This window comes from Macaca fascicularis, chromosome 10 (genome assembly GCF_037993035.2).
Source record: "Macaca fascicularis isolate 582-1 chromosome 10, T2T-MFA8v1.1".
Lineage (NCBI taxonomy): Eukaryota > Metazoa > Chordata > Mammalia > Primates > Cercopithecidae > Macaca > Macaca fascicularis.
Window position 1 is genome coordinate 1,409,969 of NC_088384.1, and position 22,716 is coordinate 1,432,684.

Consider the following 22,716-nt stretch of genomic DNA (forward strand, 5'->3'; position numbering starts at 1 on the left):
TCTGTATTAAGTGCAGTTATTTAATGTCACTTTTGCTAGATGACGTTGCTACTTCTTTACCCTTTGAAGTGTCCCTCCCCGCTCCAGCCGCCCCCAGTGGCCAGCTAACCCTGTGGGGCCTCTGCAGCTGGGCTGCAACACCCTCCCTGCTTCTGCACAGAGCGTCTCTGAGAGAGCGGCCTGCCCCAGCCGGTCACCTCCTCCCACTACCTGGACATCAGCTCCAGGGTGCAGGGTCCATGCTGTGCCCGCCCGGCCCCCACAGAGCCCTCTGCACCCCAGTGAGGCCGGGCTCTTCAGCTCTTGACCTTTGACTCATCAACACACATTAAAAAAAATCCCTCTCTTGTTCAGGTCTATGCTGTCCAATCCAGTAGCCATACATGGCTCTCGGGCACCGCACAGTGGCTAGTCTGAAACCTGACACGCTCTGAGTGTAAAATTCATCGTGGATTTTGAAGACTTCAACCAAAAAAATTGTAAAGTGTCTCATCAATCATGCTTTACTAATCTCATGATGAAAGGACGTTGTGTATGTGAGAGACTAAAACACGCCGATGAAACCATTCATGACACGTTGTGACAGGCGTGGCCGGCTGTGCCTTTGCTCCGTGTGGAGCTGACAGACCACCTCCTATGGTCACCCTCACGACCACCGTGACGCTGGACACTGTCCAGGGCGACCTGTCTCCAGGCCGTCAGGGAGGGTGGGGCTTCCCTCGGAGCCCCTAGCTTCTCCCTCTCTCACCCTCAGCCTGTGCCCCTGACACTGTCTGGCTCTACTCACTGAGAGGGAGCTGCCTGCAGCCTCCCCGACCCCACCTCCCTGCACGGGGGTCTGAGAGTGCCTTGGTCCTCACTCAGCCTCCCTGGGCTCGAAGCTCTTCCTCCCAGCCCTGCCTCCCTCCCGGAGCACTGAGTCTCTGGGTCATCCGCCCCTCAGACAGAAGCTAGGAGAGGACACCGACCTCTGCTCTGGGAGGTCCTGCGCCGCACTCCACGCCCAGGGCTCACCTCACTCCTATTTGGTAAAACAACCCTGAGCTGCTGCAAGTGGTGATGATTATCCGGAAGCGTGAGGCTTTCCAGATGTCTTCTCCGTCTCTGCAATACGGTTTGACGGCATCGATAACTATCTGGGGGCAAGGACACATAGAGTTTACTCCTCCAATTATTAAGCACTTCTATAAACTGGACGGAAGCACCAGGGCAAAAAGAATTCCAAAAGGGAACCGTGCCCTGGTGCCACTTCTTAGTTACGTCTAAGTCATGATTTAAGGTTTTTTCCTCAGAATACTTCATACTTCCTTATCAATTCAGTCCATGTTTTATCAACTCTAGAGTCACATATAACACATAATTCTGTGTCACGTATAACACATAATTCCAAAACAACTCTGTACATTTTCTATTCAGTTTGTTTGTTTGTATATTTAGAGACGGAGTCTTGCTCTTGCTCTGTCGCCCAGGGGTGTGATCTCGGCTCACTGCAGCCTCTGCCTCCCGGGTTCAAGCGATTCTCCTGCTTCAGCCTCCCCAGTAGCTGGGATTACAGGCGCGTGCCACCACACTCAGCTATTTTCAATGTCTTTTTTTTTTTTTGAGACGGAGTCTCGCCGTGTCGCCCAGGCTGGGGTGCAGTGGCGCGATCTCGGCTCACTGCAAGCTCCGCCTCCCGGGTTCACGCCATTCTCCTGCCTCAGCCTCCGAGTAGCTGGGACTACAGGCGCCCGCCACCACGCCTGGCTAATTTTTTGTATTTTTAGTAGAGACGGGGTTTCACCATGTTAGCCAGGATGGTCTCGATCTCCTGACCTCGTGATCCACCCACCTCGGCCTCCCAAAGTGCTGGGATTACAGGCTTGAGCCACCGTGCCCAGCCTTCAATGTCTTTTTTAAACACAGTATTTCAGGCCGGGCACAGTGGCTGAAGCCTATAATCCCAGCACTTTGGGAGGCAGAGGCGGGTGGATCACTTGAGGTCAGGAGTTCATGACCAGCCTGACCAACATGGTGAAACCCTGTCTCTACCAAAAATACAAAATTAGCTGGATGTGGTGGCCCACACCTGTAATCCTAGGTACTTGAGAGGCTGAGACAGGAGAATGGCTTGAACCCAGGAAGCAGAGGTTGCAGTTAGCTGAGATCACACCATTGCACTCCAGCCTGGGCAACAAGAGCAAAAACTCCGTCTCAAACAAACAAACAAACAAATAAAAGCAATACTTTATAACCAAACCAGCAACTTAAAATTTCCCTAAAGGGATACTTAAAACCAAACCAACAAAACAAAACTTATAAAGTAACGAGACATTTGGGGATTAAATAAAAGAGGAATGTGATAATTTAACAATGCTACGAATGCCCACAATAGGTCTGATAACTCACACAGAGTGAGAATGTGATGAAATATTCAGCAATCAAGCTCCACTATTTAGCGGTGAGGGAGGTCCCACTGCAGAGCCATTTCTCACACACGGCTTTCTGTGGCACCTCTCTGCCCACCCTCCTATCCCTGCCCTCCCCTGCTCACTTGGCATTTCCTATGTTCCATGGAGGGGTTCTGGTGCCCTTCCACTGCTCACAAGGGCTCACCTCCTCAAACCTGCAGGTGGCGTTCACCCGGACCATGGTGGCTGGCCGTAGCACCTTGCTCTCGTGCAGCCGCAGACACACGAGGTCAGCGGCGCTGTTGGAGGGCGCACAGACTAAAATCCGACTGTCCGGCAAGGCAAAGTGTACCTTCATCAAAGACACACAAGAGACCAAGGCTCAACATCCACATGCAAGGTGGAAACCAGGAGCCTAAGTTCAACATGAACATTTGGTGCAGGAACTCAGCTGCGTGGGCTCAGATGCCAGCCCCCAACACACTGAGACCTGGGCCACGACTCTGCCTCGTAATACTGCTGCCAAGGCGTGGGTAAGGTGGGAAGGTTCTCCACACTCTCTTAAGATTCTAAACCACCTTCCAGGGCAGAAACGGAGTCAGATTCATCTGCACACATCCGGCATGTTGTACAATTGTGCACTCAATACCTGTTTGCTAATTTGAATCCTGAATGACGCTAAATGTAGACGGTCTTCAACTTACAATGGTTTGACTTAACGCTTTTTTGACTGTATGATGGTGTGAAGGCCATCCCCAGTCAGTCTGCTCCTCAACTTACAACGGATCATGCCTTGATGAGCCTGAAACAGGCTTTTCCCAAATCCCATTACGATGGGTTTATTAGGTGGTAACTCCATCAAAAGTCAAGAAGCATCTGTACACAATATTTTCACAAACTTAACTTCAATTACAAATGAAGACATCTAAACCTTCTGCAGAACGGTGGCCGTAGCTACTCCAAGAGTCACTTCTGCGGCAAAATTTCATGATTCAGATAAAACAGTTTACTAGGCTAAAAATGAGTTTCCTTCTAAACCTATGAAATAAGCTTTTAAATCCCCACATATCCACATAAACAGACTTAACATTATGAAATAACTGGTATTTCTCAAGCTCTTTCCAGCTGTCCGATTCTACAATCTAAACCCACACTTCCTGAAGACACGGACGACACGTGAACAGCAGCAGAGCCACAGCACCCGCGGTGCCGCTGTCCTTACCTGTAAAACAGCCTCTATTATTGTCACTGTCTTTCCAGTCCCAGGAGGTCCAAAGAGAATATATGGGAGGGGACGGCAGTCACCACTCAGAATCCTTTTAACTGCTAACTTCTGATTTTCATTTAGCACCGGATTGAAAAACTCCATCTTTCTTGCTTTAGGGGTCTGAATTTCATCTACTGTATTCAAAGTGGGGAAAGTTTCAGTTAGATGCAAACAGCTCTCAACAGCTGTGGACACATCCTCACCTAGGTCAGGCGTCAGCACGGCTGTGTAAAGGCTAAATCAGACTACAGACAGGGAGCAGCTCTTCAGTGTTACCATGGGTAAGACGCACACAGGGGCATTCCTTTAATAATCTGTGTACGCTTTTTTTTTTTTTTTTGAGACAGGGTCTGGCTCTGTCACCCAGGTTGGAGTACAGTGGCACAATCTCAGCTCACTGTAACCTCCACCTCCTGAGCTCAAGCAATCTTTCCACGTCAGTCTCCCAGGTAGCTGGGACCACAGGCACCCACCACCACACCTGGCTAATTTTTGTATTTTTGTATTTTTTTTTTTTTGTATAGAGACAGGGTTTCGCCATGTTGTCCAGGCTGGTCTCGAACTCCTGAGCTCATGTGATCTGCCCACTTCAGCTTCCCAAAAGTGTTAGGATGACAGGTGTGAGCTCTGCACTCAACCTGTCTGTGCTTTGTTAAAGAGGGTCAGGATAACGAATGCAGCTTCTGAGAGGAAAATGACAGGGCATCAACTGATTCTGCGGCTTTAGAGATCACACTCAAATATTAGAGACTGGATTAGAAAATGTCCACATCTACAAAGAATACCTGGAAAAAACCACCCAGAATCTAAAAGTCTTCTTAAAGTATCTAACCTAAAACACCGAGTCTCCAGTCAAGGTGGAGACGGCAGCCACCTGCCACAGGCCACACGTCCCCCGACTGTTCTTCCTTCTGCATGAGAGCCCACTCCTCAAAGTCCCCGTTTTCCAGACAAGAGTCTCAGAGTTGCTCTTCTCCTTGCCCCTCACAAGCACACACCCCAATCACTCATCTCTGCAGTAAAGGGCGCCAGCGCCGGCAGGTCCTTGTCACCAACACGTCTCTCCTTTGTTCCATGTTCAGCTTGGTCCGTCATCGTTTTCCTAGTCTAGAAATTATCAGGCAGAAAAATGGTTTTAAAAAAACAGCTCGGTGTTTACACTGGCTTGGTTGAAAGAGCAAACATAAACATCTAGTGTTCTACTTTAACAGCTCTTTGGATGGATCACAGGTCAGACCCTTTGAAAAATAAAGAAAAAACAGATTATCAGATAAAAAGCTGCTAAAAAGGCTTACGCTTTTTCTTTGAACTTGCTTTTATAAATAAATATAAAGTAAAATTTGTGATGAAACCAAAGCGCAGGACTACATTTTATTTTATTGTCTTCCCTTGGTACATCCTACCTGCTTTCCAGGCTGGACAGTGGGGGAACCTGCAGGGGATGGTCAAGGGTACAGCCCAGGGCTCTGGGTCTCACAGGCCTGCACAGTGTGCAAAGTGCCAGTGCTGCCTATTGACGTCAGGCAAGATCCTGCACCAGGCCGGGCGCGGGGCTCACGCCTGTCATCCCACCACTGTGGGAAGCCAAGGCAGGGGGTCACTTGAGCCCAGGAGTTCACGACTAGCCTGGGCAACTTGGTGAAACCCTGTTTCTAGCAAAAATACAAAAAAAAAAGAAAAAAAAAAAATGAGCAAGGCATGGTAGTGCTCACCTGTGGTCCCAGCTACTTGGCAGGCTGAGGTGGGAGGATCACTTGAGCCCAGGAGGCGGGGCTGCAGTGAGTGGAGATTGCACGACCAACTCCAGCCTGGGTGACGGAGACCCCACAACTCAAAAAAAAAAAAAAAAGAAGGCTGGGTGCAGTGGCTCATGCCTGTAATCCCAGCACTTCGGGAGGCTGAGGCGGGCAGATCACGAGGTCAAGAGATCGAGATCATCCTGGCCAACATGGTGAAACACTGTCCCTACTAAAAATACAAAAATTAGCTGGCCGTGGTGTCACCAGCTACTTGGGAGGCTGAGGCAGAAGACTTGCTTGAATCCGGGAGGTGGAGGTTGCAGTGAGCCGAGATTGCGCCAGTGCAGAGCGAGACCGTCTCAAAAAAAAAAAAAAAAAAGGATCCTACACAAGAATTGGTTGTACGTTCCAACATAAACGGCATTTGTCCTAAACCAGTGGGATTTTCCACTTTTTTCATTACAATCTGTAATCCACAGCTTTGCACATTTATCTTTGTTAAATAACTTCATTACTTTCATAGGACAGATTCTGGAATCTGTGAAATCGAAAGTTCTGGGGTCAGCAGTAGTGGCTCACACCTATAATCGGAGCACTTCAGGAGGCTCAGGTGGAAGCACTGCTTGAGTCCAGGAGGTCAAGGTTGCAGTGAGCCATGACTGTGACACCACACTGCAGTTAGGAGGACAGAGGAAGACTCTGTCTCAAAAAAAAAAAAAAAAAAGGTCTCACATTAAAAAATTTACACACACGTTACTAAGTTTTAGTCTAAAACAGGCTTGTCCGACCAGCAACCCATGGACTGCATGCGGCCCAGGACAGCTCTGAATGCAGCCCAACACATACTCGTAAACTTCTTAAAACATTATGAGTGTTTTTGTGATTTTTTTTTTTTCAGCTCATCAGCTATCATTAGTGTTAGTGAATTTTATGTGTGGCCCAAGACAAATCTTCTTCCAGTGTGGCCCAGGGAAGCCAACAGATTGGACACCCATGGTTTAGAAGTTTATGCCAATATTCTCCTTCCACAACTATTGTGTTTTTCAGAGTGTGACTGACATACAATAAGGTGCACATATTTGAAGTGTGTGACAAGTCTGACATGTGCACATACCCATAAAACCATCAGCACAATAGAGACGACAAACAGACCCGTCAGTCCCCAGAGCTGCCGTGTGCCGCAGCCCCTCCAGTCACACTGGCTGCTCACGTGCTCTGGAACTTCATACTTCACATGAGTGCACACAGTGTGACTCACTGGAGAGACACCTGTGCTGTTGCATGTCAACAGCTTGCTCCCTGTATTGCTGAGTCATGTTCCATTGTACAAACGCAATGCGACTTGCTTATCCATTCACCTGGTCATGGACACTGGGTTTTTGGTGATTAAAAATCCAGCTGCTGTGAACTTTGTGTATGGGTCCTGGCATGGCCGTAGGTCTTCATCTCTCTGGGGCACACGCCTAGAGAGAAATGACTGGGTAGTATGGCAGGTGTGCATCCAGCTTCTTAAGAACACCTTTTGCACAGTGGTGTGCCACACCCACTTCCCACAGCAGGGTATGTGCCAGCGGCCCCACGTGCTCACCAATGCACAGATGGTCCAATTCAATTTCTGGCCATTCTAGTAGGTGTTCAGTGGTACCTCGTTGTGGTTTAATTTGTGTTTCCCTAACAACTAATGATGTTGAACATCTTTCATGTGTTTATTACCATCTGTATGTATTCTTTGGTAAAGTGTTCAAGTGTTTGATCCATTTTTGAAAACTGAGTTCCTAGGCAGTTTGTAGAGTACTGTTTGCCAAATACAAGTTCTTGATCAGATGTGATTTGCAAATTATTTTCTCTAGTCTGTCACTTTTCGTTGTTTTACCAGTGTCTTTTCTTTTTCTTTTCTTTTTTTTTTTTTGAGACAGCGTTTTTCTATGTTGCCCAGGCTAGCCTTGAACTCCTAGGCTCAAGAGATCCTCCAGCCTCAGTCTCCTGGGTCACTGGGACTAAAAGTGTATGCCATTGTGCCTGTCTAACAGTGTCTTTTCAACAGCAAAATACTTAATTTCACTGAAGTCCAATATATCAATTTCTTTATAAGTCATGCTCTTAGTGTCACATAAAAAAAATCCTTGCACAAAGGACATGCAGATGTTCTTCTACGCTGTTTTCTAGATGTATAGTTTCAGGCTTTACATTTACGGCTACGAACCACAGAGTAAGTTAGTTTTTGTCTATGCTGTGAGGTACGGATGCAGGTTCATGTTTTTGCATGTGTCCTGCATTTACAGATCATTTTAGGTAAAACAGGCAACTTGATAATATGGAGTCTTCGGACCCCAGAGATACAATAATGTTTAAAACATTTAGGTGCTACTTAAAAAAAAAAAATTCAGGCCGGGTACGGTGGCTCACGCCTGTAATCCCAGCACTTTGGGAGGCTGAGGCGGGCGGATCATGAGGTCAGGGGTTCGAGACCAGCCTGGCCAACATGGTGAAACCTCGTCTCTACTAAAAATACAAAAATTAGCAGGGTGCAGTGGCACGCACCTATAATCCCAGCTACTCAGGAGGCCAAGGCAGGAGAACTGCTTGAATCTGGGAGGTGGAGGCTGCAGTGAGCCGAGATCTGCCACTGCACTCCAGCCTCGGCAACAGAGCGAGACTCTGTCTCAAAACAAACAAACAAAAAACCAAAAAACAATTTCTGAGTGTTTACTGGAAATATATATACAACTTATTTTTCTACACTGATCTTGTATATTGCAAAATCACTTATTAGTTCTAACAGCTTCATTTTAGATCCCATCAGGTTTTTTCTTTTCTTTTTTTTTGAGACAGGGTTTCACTTTATCAGGGCTGCAGTGTAGCGGTACAATCACAGCTCACTGCAGCCTCGACCTCCCAGGCTCAAGGGATCCTCCTGCCTCAGCCTCCTGAGTAGCTGGGAGTATAGGTGTGTGCCACCATGCCCAGCTAATTTTTAAACTTTTTAAAAACAGAGACAGGGTCTTGCATGTTGCCCAGGCTGTTCTCAGTGATTTTCCCATCTCAGCCTCCCAAAGTGCTGGGATTACCAGCATGAGTCACTATACCCAGCCTCCATCAGACTTTCTATAGGATGTGGATGCCTTTTCTTTCTGCTTCATTGCACAATGCTGGGCAGAAATGCTGAGTAAACATGCTCTGATCCTGATCTCACAAGCAAAGAGCATTTAGTTATCACTAGGTAGGTTTTTGTAGGTAACGGAAATTTCCTTTTTATTTCTAGTTTGCTGAATTTTGATCAGGAATGGATGCTGGATTTTGTCAGATGGTTTTTCCTTTTCAGCTTGTTAATATGGTATATTACACATTGATTTTTGGAATGTTAAGCCATTCGTGGGATGAACCCTCTTGGTCTCATATACATGTGTCATATAAATATATATCTGTATATATGTGTGTGTGTGTGTGTATATATATATATATAATTTTTGAGACAGAGTCTCGCTCTGTCACCCAGGCTGGAGTGCAGTGGCATGATCTCGGCTCACTGCGATCTCCACCTCCTGGGTTCAAGCGATTCTCCTGCCTCAGCCTCCTGAGTAGCTGGGTCTACAGGTGTCTGCCACCGCACTCAGCTAATTTTTTTTCTGGGATGGAGTATTGCTGTATTCTATTGCCCACACTGGAGTGCAGTGGCACGATTTCAGCTCACTGCAGCCTCCACCTCTGTTCCATTTTAGATAGTTTCTACTGCTCCGTCTTTAAGTTCACTTTTTTCCTTCTGCATTGTCTAGTCTGCTGATAATTCTGTCCAATATATTTTTCATTTTAGGCACTGAAGTTTTCATTCCTAGAAGATAAAATTGTCTTTTATATATCTTTCATGTCTCCAATTAACATGCTCATGTCTTCTACTTTCTGGAACACATGGAACTTATTTATAACTGTTTTAATGTCCTTGTCTGCTGATTCTACCATGTTATTTTGGGGGGTTGGTTCCAACTGACTAAATTTCCTCCTTTTGGGTTATGTTTTTCACTTTTTCATTTTTTAATCAGATGTCAGACAGTGTTCATTTTATACCTTGTTGGGTGCTGGATAATTTTATATTCCTATAAATATTCTTAAACTTTGTTCTGGGATGCAATCCAATTATTTGGGAACAGCTTGCTCCCTTTGAGGCCATCATACTTTGTCAGTCTGGGCCGGAGCAGCCTTCAGTCAAGGGCTAGACTTTCTACACTCCTGAGACAACACCCTCCCAAGGACTCTACATGTGAATTATGAGGTTTTTCTTCTCTGGCTGTGGGCACAGCTATTTTTGGCACTGTGTCAACTTTAAGGATTTTTCTTGCTGTTCTTTCTAGCTGGTTCTTTTCCACACCTGGGTATTTTACTCACATCACGCATTCATCAATGCTCAGCTGGAAACTCAAGGAGGAACCTCTGTAGGTCCCCAGATGCTCTCTGTGCCCTGCCCTCTCCCCAGCATTCTACTCTGTCAGCCTTATCCCGCTTGCCCTCCCCACCCTTCCAAATGCTGTCTCTGCACTCAGATAGGTCACCAGCCTCCACCTGGGCTCCCTCTTGGTGCTCTCTGGCCAAGACACTCTCGGGAGGCTGTGAGTTGGGAAAACCATGGGGTCACCTCATTTGTTTCCTCTCTCAGGAATCCCTGTCCTATGACAGCTGATGTTAATGTCTGAAATTGTTGTTCCATATGGTTTGTCTGATTTTTTTATTGTTTCAGGAAGAAAGATAAATCTGGTCCCTGAAATTCTATCTTGGTTGACATATGAAATATTCTTGAGGCCGGGCACGGTGGCTCAAGCCTGTAATCCCAGCACTTTGGGAGGCCGAGACGAGCGGATCACGAGGTCAGGAGATTGAGACCATCTTGACTGCACTCCAGCCTGGGCGACAGAGCAAGACTCCGTCTCCAAAAAAAAAAAAATTCTTGAGTTTATTTTCAATCTAGTTAATCCATAAGAAGATAATGTTTTGCATTTTAAAATCTACAGTCAATTAGGAATGTGCCCACCTAAATAGTAGCACCTCCCCGACCTCACAGGCCATCCGCATCACAGACTGTCCCTGAGAATCAGGCAGTATAGCGAACTAGTAATGAGGTGATGACGGAGAAGAAAAGCACTGTCCAAGGAAGACTCCTTTCTATTTGCAGAACAAAAAAGAGATCAACTATAAAATACGCCACAAATAACTTTCAAGGATAACGTCTTGCTGCTTCATTTGTCGTATTTTCCATGATTGTGTAGGCATTCTAAACCTATCATTTTTGCATTTTGGGGGAGGAAGTATAAAATGGTAAGCATTTTTGAGTATTAGATATAATTTAAAAATTCATGTTATACATCGAAAACATGCTCATAAAACCAAATTTGAATAGCACAGAGTAAGTTGTAAGCTCCACCATGGCATAGATGACCTTCTCGTTATTAGAAACACGAAGATAAATAAAACCACTTCTATTGTATTCACAAAAAGAGGCACTATATTACTAATTATGGAGTGACTGGACTATGAAACCTTTTTTTTCTTTTTGAGATGGAGTTTTGCTCTTGTTGCCCAGGCTGGAGTGCAGTGGCTCAATCTTGGCTCACTACAACCTCTGCCTCCTGGGTTCAAGTGATTCTCCTGCCTCAGCCTCCCAAGTAGCTGGGATTATAGGTGTACACCAGCACGCCCGGCTAATTTTTTGGATTTTTAGTAGAGATGGGGTTTCACCATGTTGGCCAGGCTGGTCTTGAACTCCTGACCTCATGATCCGCCTGCCTCAGCCTCCCAAAGTGCTGGGATTAGAGGAGTGAGCCACTGCGCCTGGCCTAGAAGTTTTTTTTTTTTTTTTGAGACGGAGTCTTGCTCTGTCACCCAGGCTGGAGTGCAGTGGCCGGATCTCAGCTCACTGCAAGCTCCGCCTCCCGGGTTTACGCCATTCTCCTGCCTCAGCCTCCCGAGTAGCTGGGACTACAGGCGCCCGCCACCTCGCCCGGCTATTTTTTTGTATTTTTTAGTAGAGACGGGGTTTCACCGTGTTAGCCGGGATCGTCTCTCGATCTCCTGACCTCGTGATCCACCCGTCTCGGCCTCCCAAAGTGCTGGGATTACAGGCTTGAGCCACCGCGCCTGGCCAACCTAGAAGTTTTTATAAAATATCTTTGCAACATTCATGAAGTTTGGAAATGTTAACAATTTGCGGGGTGTGTATCCTTCCAGACATTTTCCATGCATACACAATCACATAAATGTACCTAAGTGTACACAAAAACCATATAATTTAAAAATAAAACTCTAAAGCCAGGCGTGGTGGCTCACACCTATAATCCTGGCACTTTGGGGGCCGAGGAGGGTGGATCATAAGGTTAGGAGTTCAAGACCAGCCTGACCAATATGGTGAAACTCTGTCTCTACTAAAAATACAAAAATTAGCCGGGTGTGGTGGCACATGCCTGTAGTCCCAGCTACTCTGGAGACTGAGGCAGGAGAATCGCTTGAATCTGGGAGGCAGAGGTTGCAGTGAGCCAAGATTACACCACTGCACTCCAGCCTGGGTGACACTGCAAGACTCTGTCTCAAAAAAAAAAAAAAAAAAAGAAAAAGAAAAAAACCCAACTCTAAGGTCATATAAACATCCATACTTTGCTTCCCCTATTTAATATATTGTAGCCATCTTAGCCCTTGCACATAAACTTTACACTAAATCTATTTTGTGAATATTGTAGTTCACTTGATTTTAACTGCAATTTTGGGTTATTTGTGAACCACACTGCTCGAATACTCCAGTCAACTGAGCGCTAATACGCCAAGAAGGAAATTCCCATCCCCTGTGTAGAGACAGTTACGTCGCTGAGCACTACCTTTTTGCTGGTGGACCGTCCATTGCTTTTGGTGTCTTGTTCATGGTTCCAATTTCCTGTCACTTGGGGAGACTGTAAAATAATTTCTTCTGGAAACAACACTTTTAAAATAAAAAAAGGTAAGAGCATAGGTATAACTAAAAAGCTAAAAAAAAAAAAATTAATAGAGGTTGTTTATGGCTGACCCTAAAGTAATTAATATTCTATTTCCTTCCTTTCTTAACCTGCCTGTTACACTGTTTCTAAATCAGAGCATTATTAGTACTGCATATTCTTCACAAGAAAGCCATTTACTAGCCCATCTGCAAAAACAAAAATGAATTACATTTATGAGGGGAAAGGCGAGCAAGATGAATTTATTTTCAGTTATTTAAGCAAGCTATTATTAGTTATTCACTAAGCTGAAATAGTAAGAAAATACTAAAACTTGATAGAAAATTAAAAACATGAATATAATAAAGTTTTACTTCTAATGTTATGACTGAAGAGACTATTTTACACAAAATTTTACATGAAGCCTATAAAAATACTCTGTGAAGATGTAACACTATCATTCTATAAAAATAATACCTTTTACACCTAAGTGGATGACTTGTTCAAGTGCAAAGTGACACCGTCTGCTTGTAGTCCTGCCGGGAAGAAAACCACATAAAATAACTAACTTTGCATTCAGAACTATTAAGGCTGGCATACAGTAATGCAAATTTGATTATACAACCTTTAAGTCAATATAAAAAAAACACAGCAACAATCCAACAATCAATGAAATAGAGAACAGAAAAACACTAGAAAGGATGGGTGCAGCAGCTTACATGTGTAATCCTAGCACTTTGGGAGGCCGAGGTGGGCAGATCACCTGAGATCAGGAGTTCGAGACCAGCCTGGCCAACATGGTGAAACCCTGCCTCTACTAAAAATACAAAAATTAGCCAGGTGTGGTGGTGGTGCACGCCTGTAGTCCCAGCTACTCGGGAGGCTGAGGCATGAGAATCACTGGAACCTGGCAGGCAGAGGTTGCAGTGAGCTGAGATGGCACCACTGCGCTCCAGCCTGGGTGACAGAGTGAGACTCTGTCTAAAAAATTTTTTGTAAAAACCACTAGAGAATACCAATGAAGCCAAAAAAAAAAAAAGAAAAAAGAAAAAAAAGCATGTGACAAAATCCCACACCCATTCTTTTTTTTAAAGAGACAAGGTCTTGCTGTGTTGCTTAGGCTGGAGTGCAGTGGCACATTCACAGCTCACTGAAGCCTCAAATTCCTGGGCCCACGTGATCCTCCCACCTCAGCTTCTCAAAGTGCTGGGATTACAGGTGTGAGCCACCACACCTGGCCCCATATCCATTCTTGATTAAAAACTCACTAAAATAAGAATCTATCTCCTCAACCTGATAGAGGGCCACTATGGAAGCTACAACCCACACTGTACTAACTCATTCAGGACTGATAGCCCTGCCCCTAAGACCAGGGACGAAGCCAGTGCATCACTTCTCACCACTTCTATTCCACACCGGCACAGAAGTTCCAACCAGTGCAGGAAGGCAAGGGGGAAACAAATACAGAGCATCCAAATAAGAAAGGAAGAAGTAAAACTGTCTTTGTTTTGTTTTGTTTTGTTTTCAGACAGAGCCTTGCTCTGTCACCCAGGCTGGAATGCAGTAGGGTAATCTTGGCTCACTGCAACCTCCGCCTCCTGGGTTCAAGTGATTCTCCTGCCTCAGCCTCCTGAGTAGCTGGGATTACAGGTACCTGCCACCACGCCTGGCTGATGTTTTGTATTTTTAGTAGAGACGGGGTTTCCCCATGTGGGCCAGACTGGTCTCAAACTCCTGACCCCAGGTGATCCGCCTGCCTTGGCCTCCCACAGTGCTGGGATTACAGGCGTGAACCACTGCACCCGACTTGAAACTGTCATTCTTTGATGTAGGACTGTATATGCAGAAAATCCTACAGACTCTATGAAAAGCTACTGTAGCTATTGAGTTTAGGAGACCTGCAGGATACAAGGTAAACAGACAAAAATCAACTGCTTTTTATAAATACTAGAAACAAGCAATTAGAAACTTAAGTTAAAATTACTGTTTATAGGCCGGGCGCGGTGGCTCAAGCCTGTAATCCCAGCACTTTGGGAGGCCGAGACGGGCGGATCACGAGGTCAGGAGATCGAGACCATCCTGGCTAACACGGTGAAACCCCATCTCTACTAAAAAATACAAAAAACTAGCCGGGCGAGGTGGCGGGCGCCTGTAGTCCCAGCTACTCGGGAGGCTGAGGCAGGAGAATGGCGTGAACCCGGGAGGCAGAGCTTGCAGTGAGCTGAGATCCGGCCACTGCACTCCAGCCTGGGCGACAGAGCGAGACTCCGTCTCAAAAAAAAAAAAAAAAAAAAAAAAAAAAAATTACTGTTTATAATAGCCATTTAAAAACTTTAAATAGGTATAAATCTGACAAAAGATACGTAAGACCTATACACTGAAAAGTATAAAATCTTGCTAAGGGCCGGGCGCGGTGGCTCAAGCCTGTAATCCCAGCACTTTGGGAGGCCGAGACGGGTGGATCACAAGGTCAGGAGATCGAGACCATCCTGGCTAACACAGTGAAACCCCGTCTCTACTAAAAAATACAAAAAACCAGCCGGGCGAGCTGGCGGGCGCCTGTGGTCCCAGCTACTCGGGAGGCTGAGGCAGGAGAATGGCGTGAACCCGGGAGGCGGAGCTTGCAGTGAGCTGAGATCAGGCCACTGCACTCCAGCCTGGGCGACAGAGCGAGACTCCGTCTCAAAAAAAAAAAAAAAAAAAAAAATTCTTGCTAAAAGAAATGAAAAAAGACGCAAATAAATAGAGAGATACCATTTTCCAGGGCTGGAGGACTCATTATTATTAAGATTTCAATTCTCCCTTAAACCGACCTATAGATTCAATGTAATCCCAATCAAAATCCCAACATGCTTTCTGTAGAAACTGATATGACCTAAAATCCATGGAATAATAAAGACCTAGAATAGCCAGACAACTCTGAAAAGGAACAAAGTTGAAGGCTTGATACTACCTGATTTTGAGACTTATCATAAAGGCACATATCATATACTACGTTTGTGTTCCCCTCAGCTTCATACAGTGAAACTTCATCCCCAATATGATGTTATTGGGTATGAGGAGTTGAGGCCTCTGGCAAGTGATTAGGTCATGAGGGTGGGGCCTCAAGAATGGAGTTAGTGCCCTTACACAACGGAGCACAGAGAGCTCTCTCTCATCCCTTCTGCTGCGTGAGGACACAGGGAAAAGATAGCCGCCTATGAACCAGGAAGCAGTCTCACTAGGACACTGAACCTGCTGGTGCCTTGACCTTGGGCTTCCCGACCTCCAGAGCATGAGTAATACATTTCTGTTGTTTATAAGCCACTCCATCTATGGTGCTATGCTAATGCAGCCTGAGTGGACTAAGACAGACAATAAGACCCTGTAATGTTGGTGTCAACACAGACAAGTGTACCGTACGGAACAGAACAGACAGTCTGCAGAAACAGATCAACAAATATTTGGTTGGCCGGGTGTGGTGGCTCACGCCTATAATCCCAGCACTTTGGGAGGCTGAGGCGGGCGGATCACGAGGTCAGGAGATCAAGACCATCCTGGCTAACACAGTGAAACCCCGTCTCTACTAAAAACACACATAAAAAACTTAGCTGGGTGTGGTGGCAGGTGCCTGTAGTCCAAGCTAGTCAGGAGACTGAGGTAAGAGAATGGCGTGAACCCAGGAGGCGGAGCTTGCAGTGAGCCGAGATCACGTCACTGCACTCCAGCCTGGGCAACAGAGCGAGACTTTGTCTCAAAAAAAAAAAAAAAAAAAATTTGATCAACTGATTTTTTTTTTTTTTTTTAAACAAAGGTACAATAGTAATTCATTGGAGAAAGGACAGTTTTTTCATCAAATAATGCTTGGACAACTGGATGTTTATTCCACCCTCCAATTTCCATTCATACCCCACAAATAATTTGCAAAGCTTAATGAGATAGATCATAATCCTAAATGTACAGGTTAAAGCTGCCAAGTTTCTAAAAGAAAACAGGATAAAATCGTTGAGATCCAAATTAAAGATTTCTGAGATGCATCACTAAAAGATCTGTGAAAGAAAACATTCATAAACTGGACTTCACCAAAATTAATAATTTCTGCTTTTCAAAAGGCACTATAAAAACAATGAAAATACAAGCTGTAGTCTGAGGAAATATTTGCACAGACACATATCTGATAAAGCATTGTACTGAAAATATACAAACATCTCTGCAAACTCAATCATGAGAAAACAATTTTTTAAAATGTGCCCAAAGACTTGAGGAAAGACTTCAACAAAGATTTTGTACAAATGGCAAAAAAGCACATAAAAAGATGTTCAGCGGCCGGGCACAGTGGCTCACACCTGTAATCCCAGCAATCTGGGAGGCCAAGGTGGGCAGATCATGAGGTCAGGAGATCAAGACCATCCTGGCTAACACGGTGAAACCCTGTCTCTATTAAAAATACAAAAAAATTAGCCAGACGTGGTGGCGGGCGCCTGCAGTCCCAGCTACTCTGGAGGCTGAGGCAGAAGAATGGTGTGAACCTGGGAGGTGGAGCTCGCAGTGAGCCGAGATCATGCCCCTGCACTCCAGCCTGGGGGGCACAGCAAGATTCTGTCTCAAAAAAAACAAAAAACGGGGCCGGGCACAGTGGCTCACGCCTGTAATCCCAGCATTTTGGGGGGCCGAGGCGGGTGGATCATGAGGTCAGGAGATTGAGACCATCCTGGCTAACACGGGGAAACCCCGTCTCTACTAAAAAAAATACAAAAAAATTAGCCAGGTGTGGTGGCAGGTGCCTGTAGTCCCAGCTACTTGGGAGAGGCTGAGGCAGGAGAAAGGCTTGAACCTGGGAGGCGGAGCTTGCAGTGAGCCGAGACCGTACCACTGCACCCCAGGGGGCAGAGTGAGACTCCGTCTCAAAAAAAAAAAAAAAAAAGGTTCAGCATCACTAGTTATTAGAAAAATACAAATTAAATCCACGAGATACCCCTTCACACTATGAGAATCAGCTCTGTTCTAAAGTCAAAGCAGGTCAAAGAGTCCAGGCCTAGACGTGGGCTATAGTCTCTCTGGCTGCCATGATGGGAGCCGTGTGCCTTCTACCAGCATTGCTGCTCCCTGTGGCCCCAGCCAACCCTCATGCGTCATCCAACACAGCTGCCCCTCCCTTCCCATTCCTGGGCCTTCTCATGGCACTCACATGCTGGGGTCTCTCGTCTTGTACAGCAAACAAAAAGCACCCCCTCCAGGGCCTCCTGTATCTCTTTGGTCACCAATTTCTCTCGCTCTCTCTCCATCCTACCCTCCCTTTCATGGGCAAATGCCTTAAAAAGGAATCAACGACATTTCTCCATTTCCCCGTAGTCCATTCATTCATTCTCAACACATTCCAATCTGGCTGTAGCCCAAATACTGCCAATTTTTCAGACATAAAAAGCACTAATATTAAAAAAAAATTGATAAATTTGACTATATTAAAACTAGCACCTTCTGTTAATAAAAAGACACATATATTTATATATATTAAAAAATATATACATAGTTTTTTGAGACAGAGTCTCACTCTGTCTCAGGCTGGAGTGCAGTGGTGTGATCTCAGCTCACCGCAACCTCCGCCTCCTGGGTTCAAGCAATTCTCCTGCCTCAGCCTCTCAAGTAGCTGGGACTACAGGCATGTGCCACCATGCCCAGCTAAGTTTTGTATTTTTAGTAGAGATGGGGTTTCCCCATGTTGGCCAGGCTGGTCTCAAACTCCTGACCTCAAGAGATCCGCCTGCCTTGGCCTCCCAAAGTGTTGAGATTACAGGTGTGAGCCACCGCACCCAGCCTCAAAAGACACTTTTTAAAAAGCTAAAAGACAAGGAACAAATCTGGAGAAGATATGTACCTAAGAATAGTTTATCATAAGGAATACAGAAAGGACTCCTCCAACAATGAAAATCAGATAAAGTACTCAATAAAAAAGAGGGCAAAAAACGCAAGCAAGCATTTCACGGAAGATGAACATTTTACAGTCCACAAACAAGAAGATTCTCAGCCTTGTAAGTAAGCCAGAGAAAAGTAAATCAAGACCATCATGAGACGCATTACACACCTACCAGAGTGGCACCAGTTAGGAAATCGAACAAAATCAGACTGCAGGGAGGGCACTGATCAACAGGCTGTTATATACCTGGATACCGGAAGTCACTGATGCAACCACTTGTAAAGCTGGAAACAGGAATATACCCCAAACCCAGCAATCCCACCCCCACATACACAGCGGCTCTAGGAAAAGCAGCAAACAATAGTAACAGGAAACAATGAAGATGTCCATCAACAGAAAACCAGGGTATTCACACAACCGCCAACCAATGAACAGTAGTTACAGGCAACAACATGAAGACATCTCAGGAACACAATGTTTAGTGAAAATCTGCAGCTCCTAGGAACCAAATACAGCAAGTTACTCCTTTTCTAAAGTTCAGAAGAATTAAAACTGAAGAATACACTTTTTGTTCACGACTAGTTAATGGTTTTGTGGAGGAAGAAAAAGTCAGCTGGGTGCCAGGTCACAGCACCCCTCATCTGACTAGAAAACAAATAAAAGTAAGGAGCTGGTAGCTGACAGTGACAGTGAGGCATGAACCAAAGATCCAGTGCACGTGAGGTCTGGGAAAGAATGAACATGCAAATGTATGCACCTTTATATCTCAAAAAATAGTTGATAATAAAGCTAGAAACACGGGACATGCAAAAATTCTGTAGGAGCCCACTTCATCCACGAGGCCTCTACACGTCAACCACAGGTGTGGTGGGGGCTCCTACGTCACTACTTAGATGTCAACGGCCATACTCAAGAGAAGACTGTCCAATCAAAGATAAAGAGACAAATTAACTGGGCATGGTGCCTCACACCTATACTCCCAAAACTTTGGGAGGCTGAGGCAGGAGGATCACTTGAGCCTAGGAGTTTATGACCAGCCTGGGATCCCATCTCTATTAAACAAACCAACAAAAAAAGACGGCCGGGCGCGGTGGCTCACGCCTGTAATCCCAGCACTTTTGGGAGGCCAAGGCAGGCAGATCACAAGGTCAGGAGTTCGACACCAGTCTGGCCAATATGGTGAAACACTATCTCTACTAAAAATACAAAAATTAGCTGGGTGTGGTGACAGGCACCTGTAGTCCCAGCTACTCGGGAGGCTGAGGCAGGAGAATCACTTGAACCTGGGAGGCGGAGGTTGCAGTGAGCCAAGATCGCGCCACTGCAATCCAGCCTGGGTGACAGAGCGAGACCCTGTCTCAAAAAAAAAAAAAAAGACATTTGAAAGAAGACTCACTAAAAGCATTACCTATTATATGTGAATTCCACATCCATAGGTTCAAAGTTATAGGCTTGTTCAAATTCTGGATTAATTTTAAGAGTTACATCTTCTTCATGAATCTAAAAAAGAAACAAACAATATACCTGATTTCTTGGAATAATGTGATATCTATATCCAGCAACACATCATCAGAAATGCATTCTACAGCTTTGAGCTAAAATTTGATACCTATCTGCAAAATTAGTTGAAAAGGATTAAATCATTATGCCATTCAATTATACAAACAAGAGGAAATGGATCACTACACTCAAACTTATTGAACTTCAATTCGCTGGGCTGTAGCCTCTCCTAAGGCTCTGAGAATAGAGAATGCATGGGAGGTCACTGACTCCATAGACACAAACAAAACAACCACAAGTGTAGCCAAGTGTTACCTACTGTAAGGAAGCCTCGATAAGAAGGTCTGCCAGGTGCAGTGGCTCACACCTGTAATCCTAGCACTTTGGGAGGCCAAGGTGGGCAGATCACCTTGAGGTCAGGAGTTTGAGACCAGCCTGGCCAACAGGCAGAAACCCTGTCTCTACTAAAAATAGAAAAAGGAGCCGGGTGTGGTGGTGGGCACCTGTAATCTCAGCTACTTGGGAGGCTGAGGCAGAAGAATCTCTTGAACCTGGGAGGTGGAAGTTGCAGTGAGCCAAGATCGTACCACTGCACTCCAGGCTGGGTGACAGAGTGAGACTCCATCTCAAAAAAAAAACAAAAAACAAAAAACAGCCATTACAAGACTTCTCCTTTTAGTAGAAAAGCCCTCCAGCTAAAGCAAGATCCTGCATGATCAGTTCTGCATATTCTTTCCTAGATAGTGTGGGTAGAAAAATAAGAAGGAAAGCCCTGATCCAAAAGGAGCTCAAGCTCTTCTCCAGGTAGCTCAGGCAACAGGGTGAGTTTCCTGAGGGTCAGGGCTGACACCAGCAGAGGGTCGGGAAGCTACGCCCCGGGCTGGCTTCCAGCCCCGGGAGGAAGGGAAGCAACAGTGGTACAGGACTGTGGGATCGTTTCCCCTGAGGATGAGGAAGACAGACCAAGTCCTCACTGTACACAGGAGACACGCGTTAGTCTACTTGAGAAGAGGAGGAGGTAGCATCCAAGAGAGCCTGAAAAGACGAAAATAATTTTTGGAGCTCAAAAGGATATGGAAGGTCATTTCAGATGCCAGGGTTTGATCAATGGCATGGAGGCCCAGCCATACGGCTCAGGAACCAGGGGTGGAGGCAGGCAGGTACCTTCCTCCTGAGATCTCTGGCTCTGCTTCTTTGGAGGTTTTGGTATGCTAGGCTTCCTTTCTTGGCACAGCTGGTCTACTATTTGGAGGCTAAGATGGTCACTCGGCCATCTTGGGCTCCTCATGTCAACTTGATCAACAGCAAAAGTGGGTAATGGAGAGCTGGCGAGGTCATGTCACCCGTGTCTCACATCTCAGTACACAGGCCATGGCCTAAGTCATTACAAGATCTCTGAAATCCTGCCAAGATTTTGTCTTCTGGGAAATATCCCATTCTACGAAATCAGCCACAGCATGGACCCTGCATGAAGGTGTAGCCCAGAGTGACTGTGGCGGCAAAGGTTGGAGGCTGCCTCTTCTCCAGATCCTTACCAGGCTCTTCTAGCTCTCTCAGTCCTTCTTCCCTCTGACAGTAAAGGCTCTGGCATTCTCCATTCAAGTTTTCTACATTAAGTAATGTGTCGCTTCATCTTCTCTGATGCACAGATAAAGCACCTCCCCTCTTATGCAGATCCCAGTATCGCTCCCAGTGCTATGCTCAGTACATGACCAGTAAAATCCAGCCCAAGAGTCACAGACCATCCCATGCAGAACCATCTGGAGCACCAGGAGCTACTCAAAGCCAAAAAAACCACCTTCACACAAACATCAGAGCTGCAAACTTGTAGGTGTATTTTTCCTTTCAAGGTTTCCACTCTGCGAGCTCTTCCGGAATACATTCAGAATGCCCAAATATAACTCAACGCAAACAACGTGACTTACATATAACCTAAAAGATAAATGTTTTACGTGGTTGAAAATTACAGTATTAAGTTTCCTTTATGCATCAAAAATTATTTAAAGATTCACTGTATCTTCACATTTTCCAAAATAGCCAATGCATATGGGAGCACTTCCCCAAAAGCCGTGGGGAGAATGTTACCTTTCCAACCAGTCAGAAGAGTGCATCCAACGTGAACTCATTAAGAGAGTGTGCTCTCACCTCAGTCACGTAGCTGATGTATTCGATGGCATGTCCATTGTACTCTTGAGTTTTTAAAATCAGTTTATCACCTAGTTAAAAAAATATATTACCATGTTTAAAGCTAATACAAAATCACAAATTTCTGTGCTGTCCTATAAAATCCAACATGAGGAAGTTCAATAAAACATTACTGGGGTCAGGTCGGGCATGGTGGCTCACACCTGTAATCCTAGCACTTTGGGAGACCGAGGCAGGTAGATCACGAGGTCAGGAGATTGAGACCATCCTGGCTAACACAGCAAAACCCTGTCTCTACTAAAAATACAAAAAAAATTAGGCGGGCATGGTGGTGGACACCTGTAGTCCCAGCTACTAGGGAGGCCGAGGCAGGAGAATGGCGTGAACCCGGGAGGCGGAAGTTGCAATGAGCCGAGATCCTGCCATTGCACTCCAGCCTGGGCAACAGAGCGAGACTCCATCTCAAAAAACAAACAAACAAACAAACAAAAATTACTGGGGTCAACTGTTTACAAATAATGAAATACAACAAAGAGGCCTGGCGCGGTGGCTCACGCCTGTAATTCCAGCACTTTGGGAGGCCGAGGTGGGCGGATCATGAGGTCAGGAGATCGAGACCATCCTGGCTAACACAGTGAAACCCCATCTCTACTAAAAATACAAAAAATTAGTCGGGCGTGTGGTGGGTGCCTGTAATACCAACTGCTTGGGAGGCTGAGGCGGCAGAACGGCGTGAACCCGGGAGGCGGAGCTTGCAGTGAGCTGAGATCCGGCCACTGCACTCCAGCCTGGACGATAGAGCGAGACTCTGTCTCAAAAAAAAAAAAAAAAAAAA

The 22,716-nt window shown here is 45.6% G+C and overlaps 1 protein-coding gene across 9 annotated transcripts in view; it reads right to left on the reverse strand.

The window, feature by feature from the left end:
* Nucleotides 1-22,716, reverse strand: part of MOV10L1 (Mov10 like RNA helicase 1) — a 70,902-nt gene that overhangs the window by 15,388 nt on the left and 32,798 nt on the right. For 7 of the 9 annotated variants that reach the window (XM_074003412.1, XM_045363392.3, XM_015457031.4 and 4 more), the window contains 8 exons: nt 21,882-21,952; nt 19,645-19,736; nt 12,821-12,879; nt 12,251-12,351; nt 4,656-4,764; nt 3,613-3,791; nt 2,596-2,742; nt 1,015-1,136 (listed from right to left, as the gene is read on the reverse strand). In XM_074003412.1, the coding sequence (XP_073859513.1) occupies nt 1,015-1,136; nt 2,596-2,742; nt 3,613-3,791; nt 4,656-4,764; nt 12,251-12,351; nt 12,821-12,879; nt 19,645-19,736; nt 21,882-21,952 (880 nt within the window). The other 2 variants (XM_074003414.1, XM_074003415.1) reach the window with 2 other exon arrangements.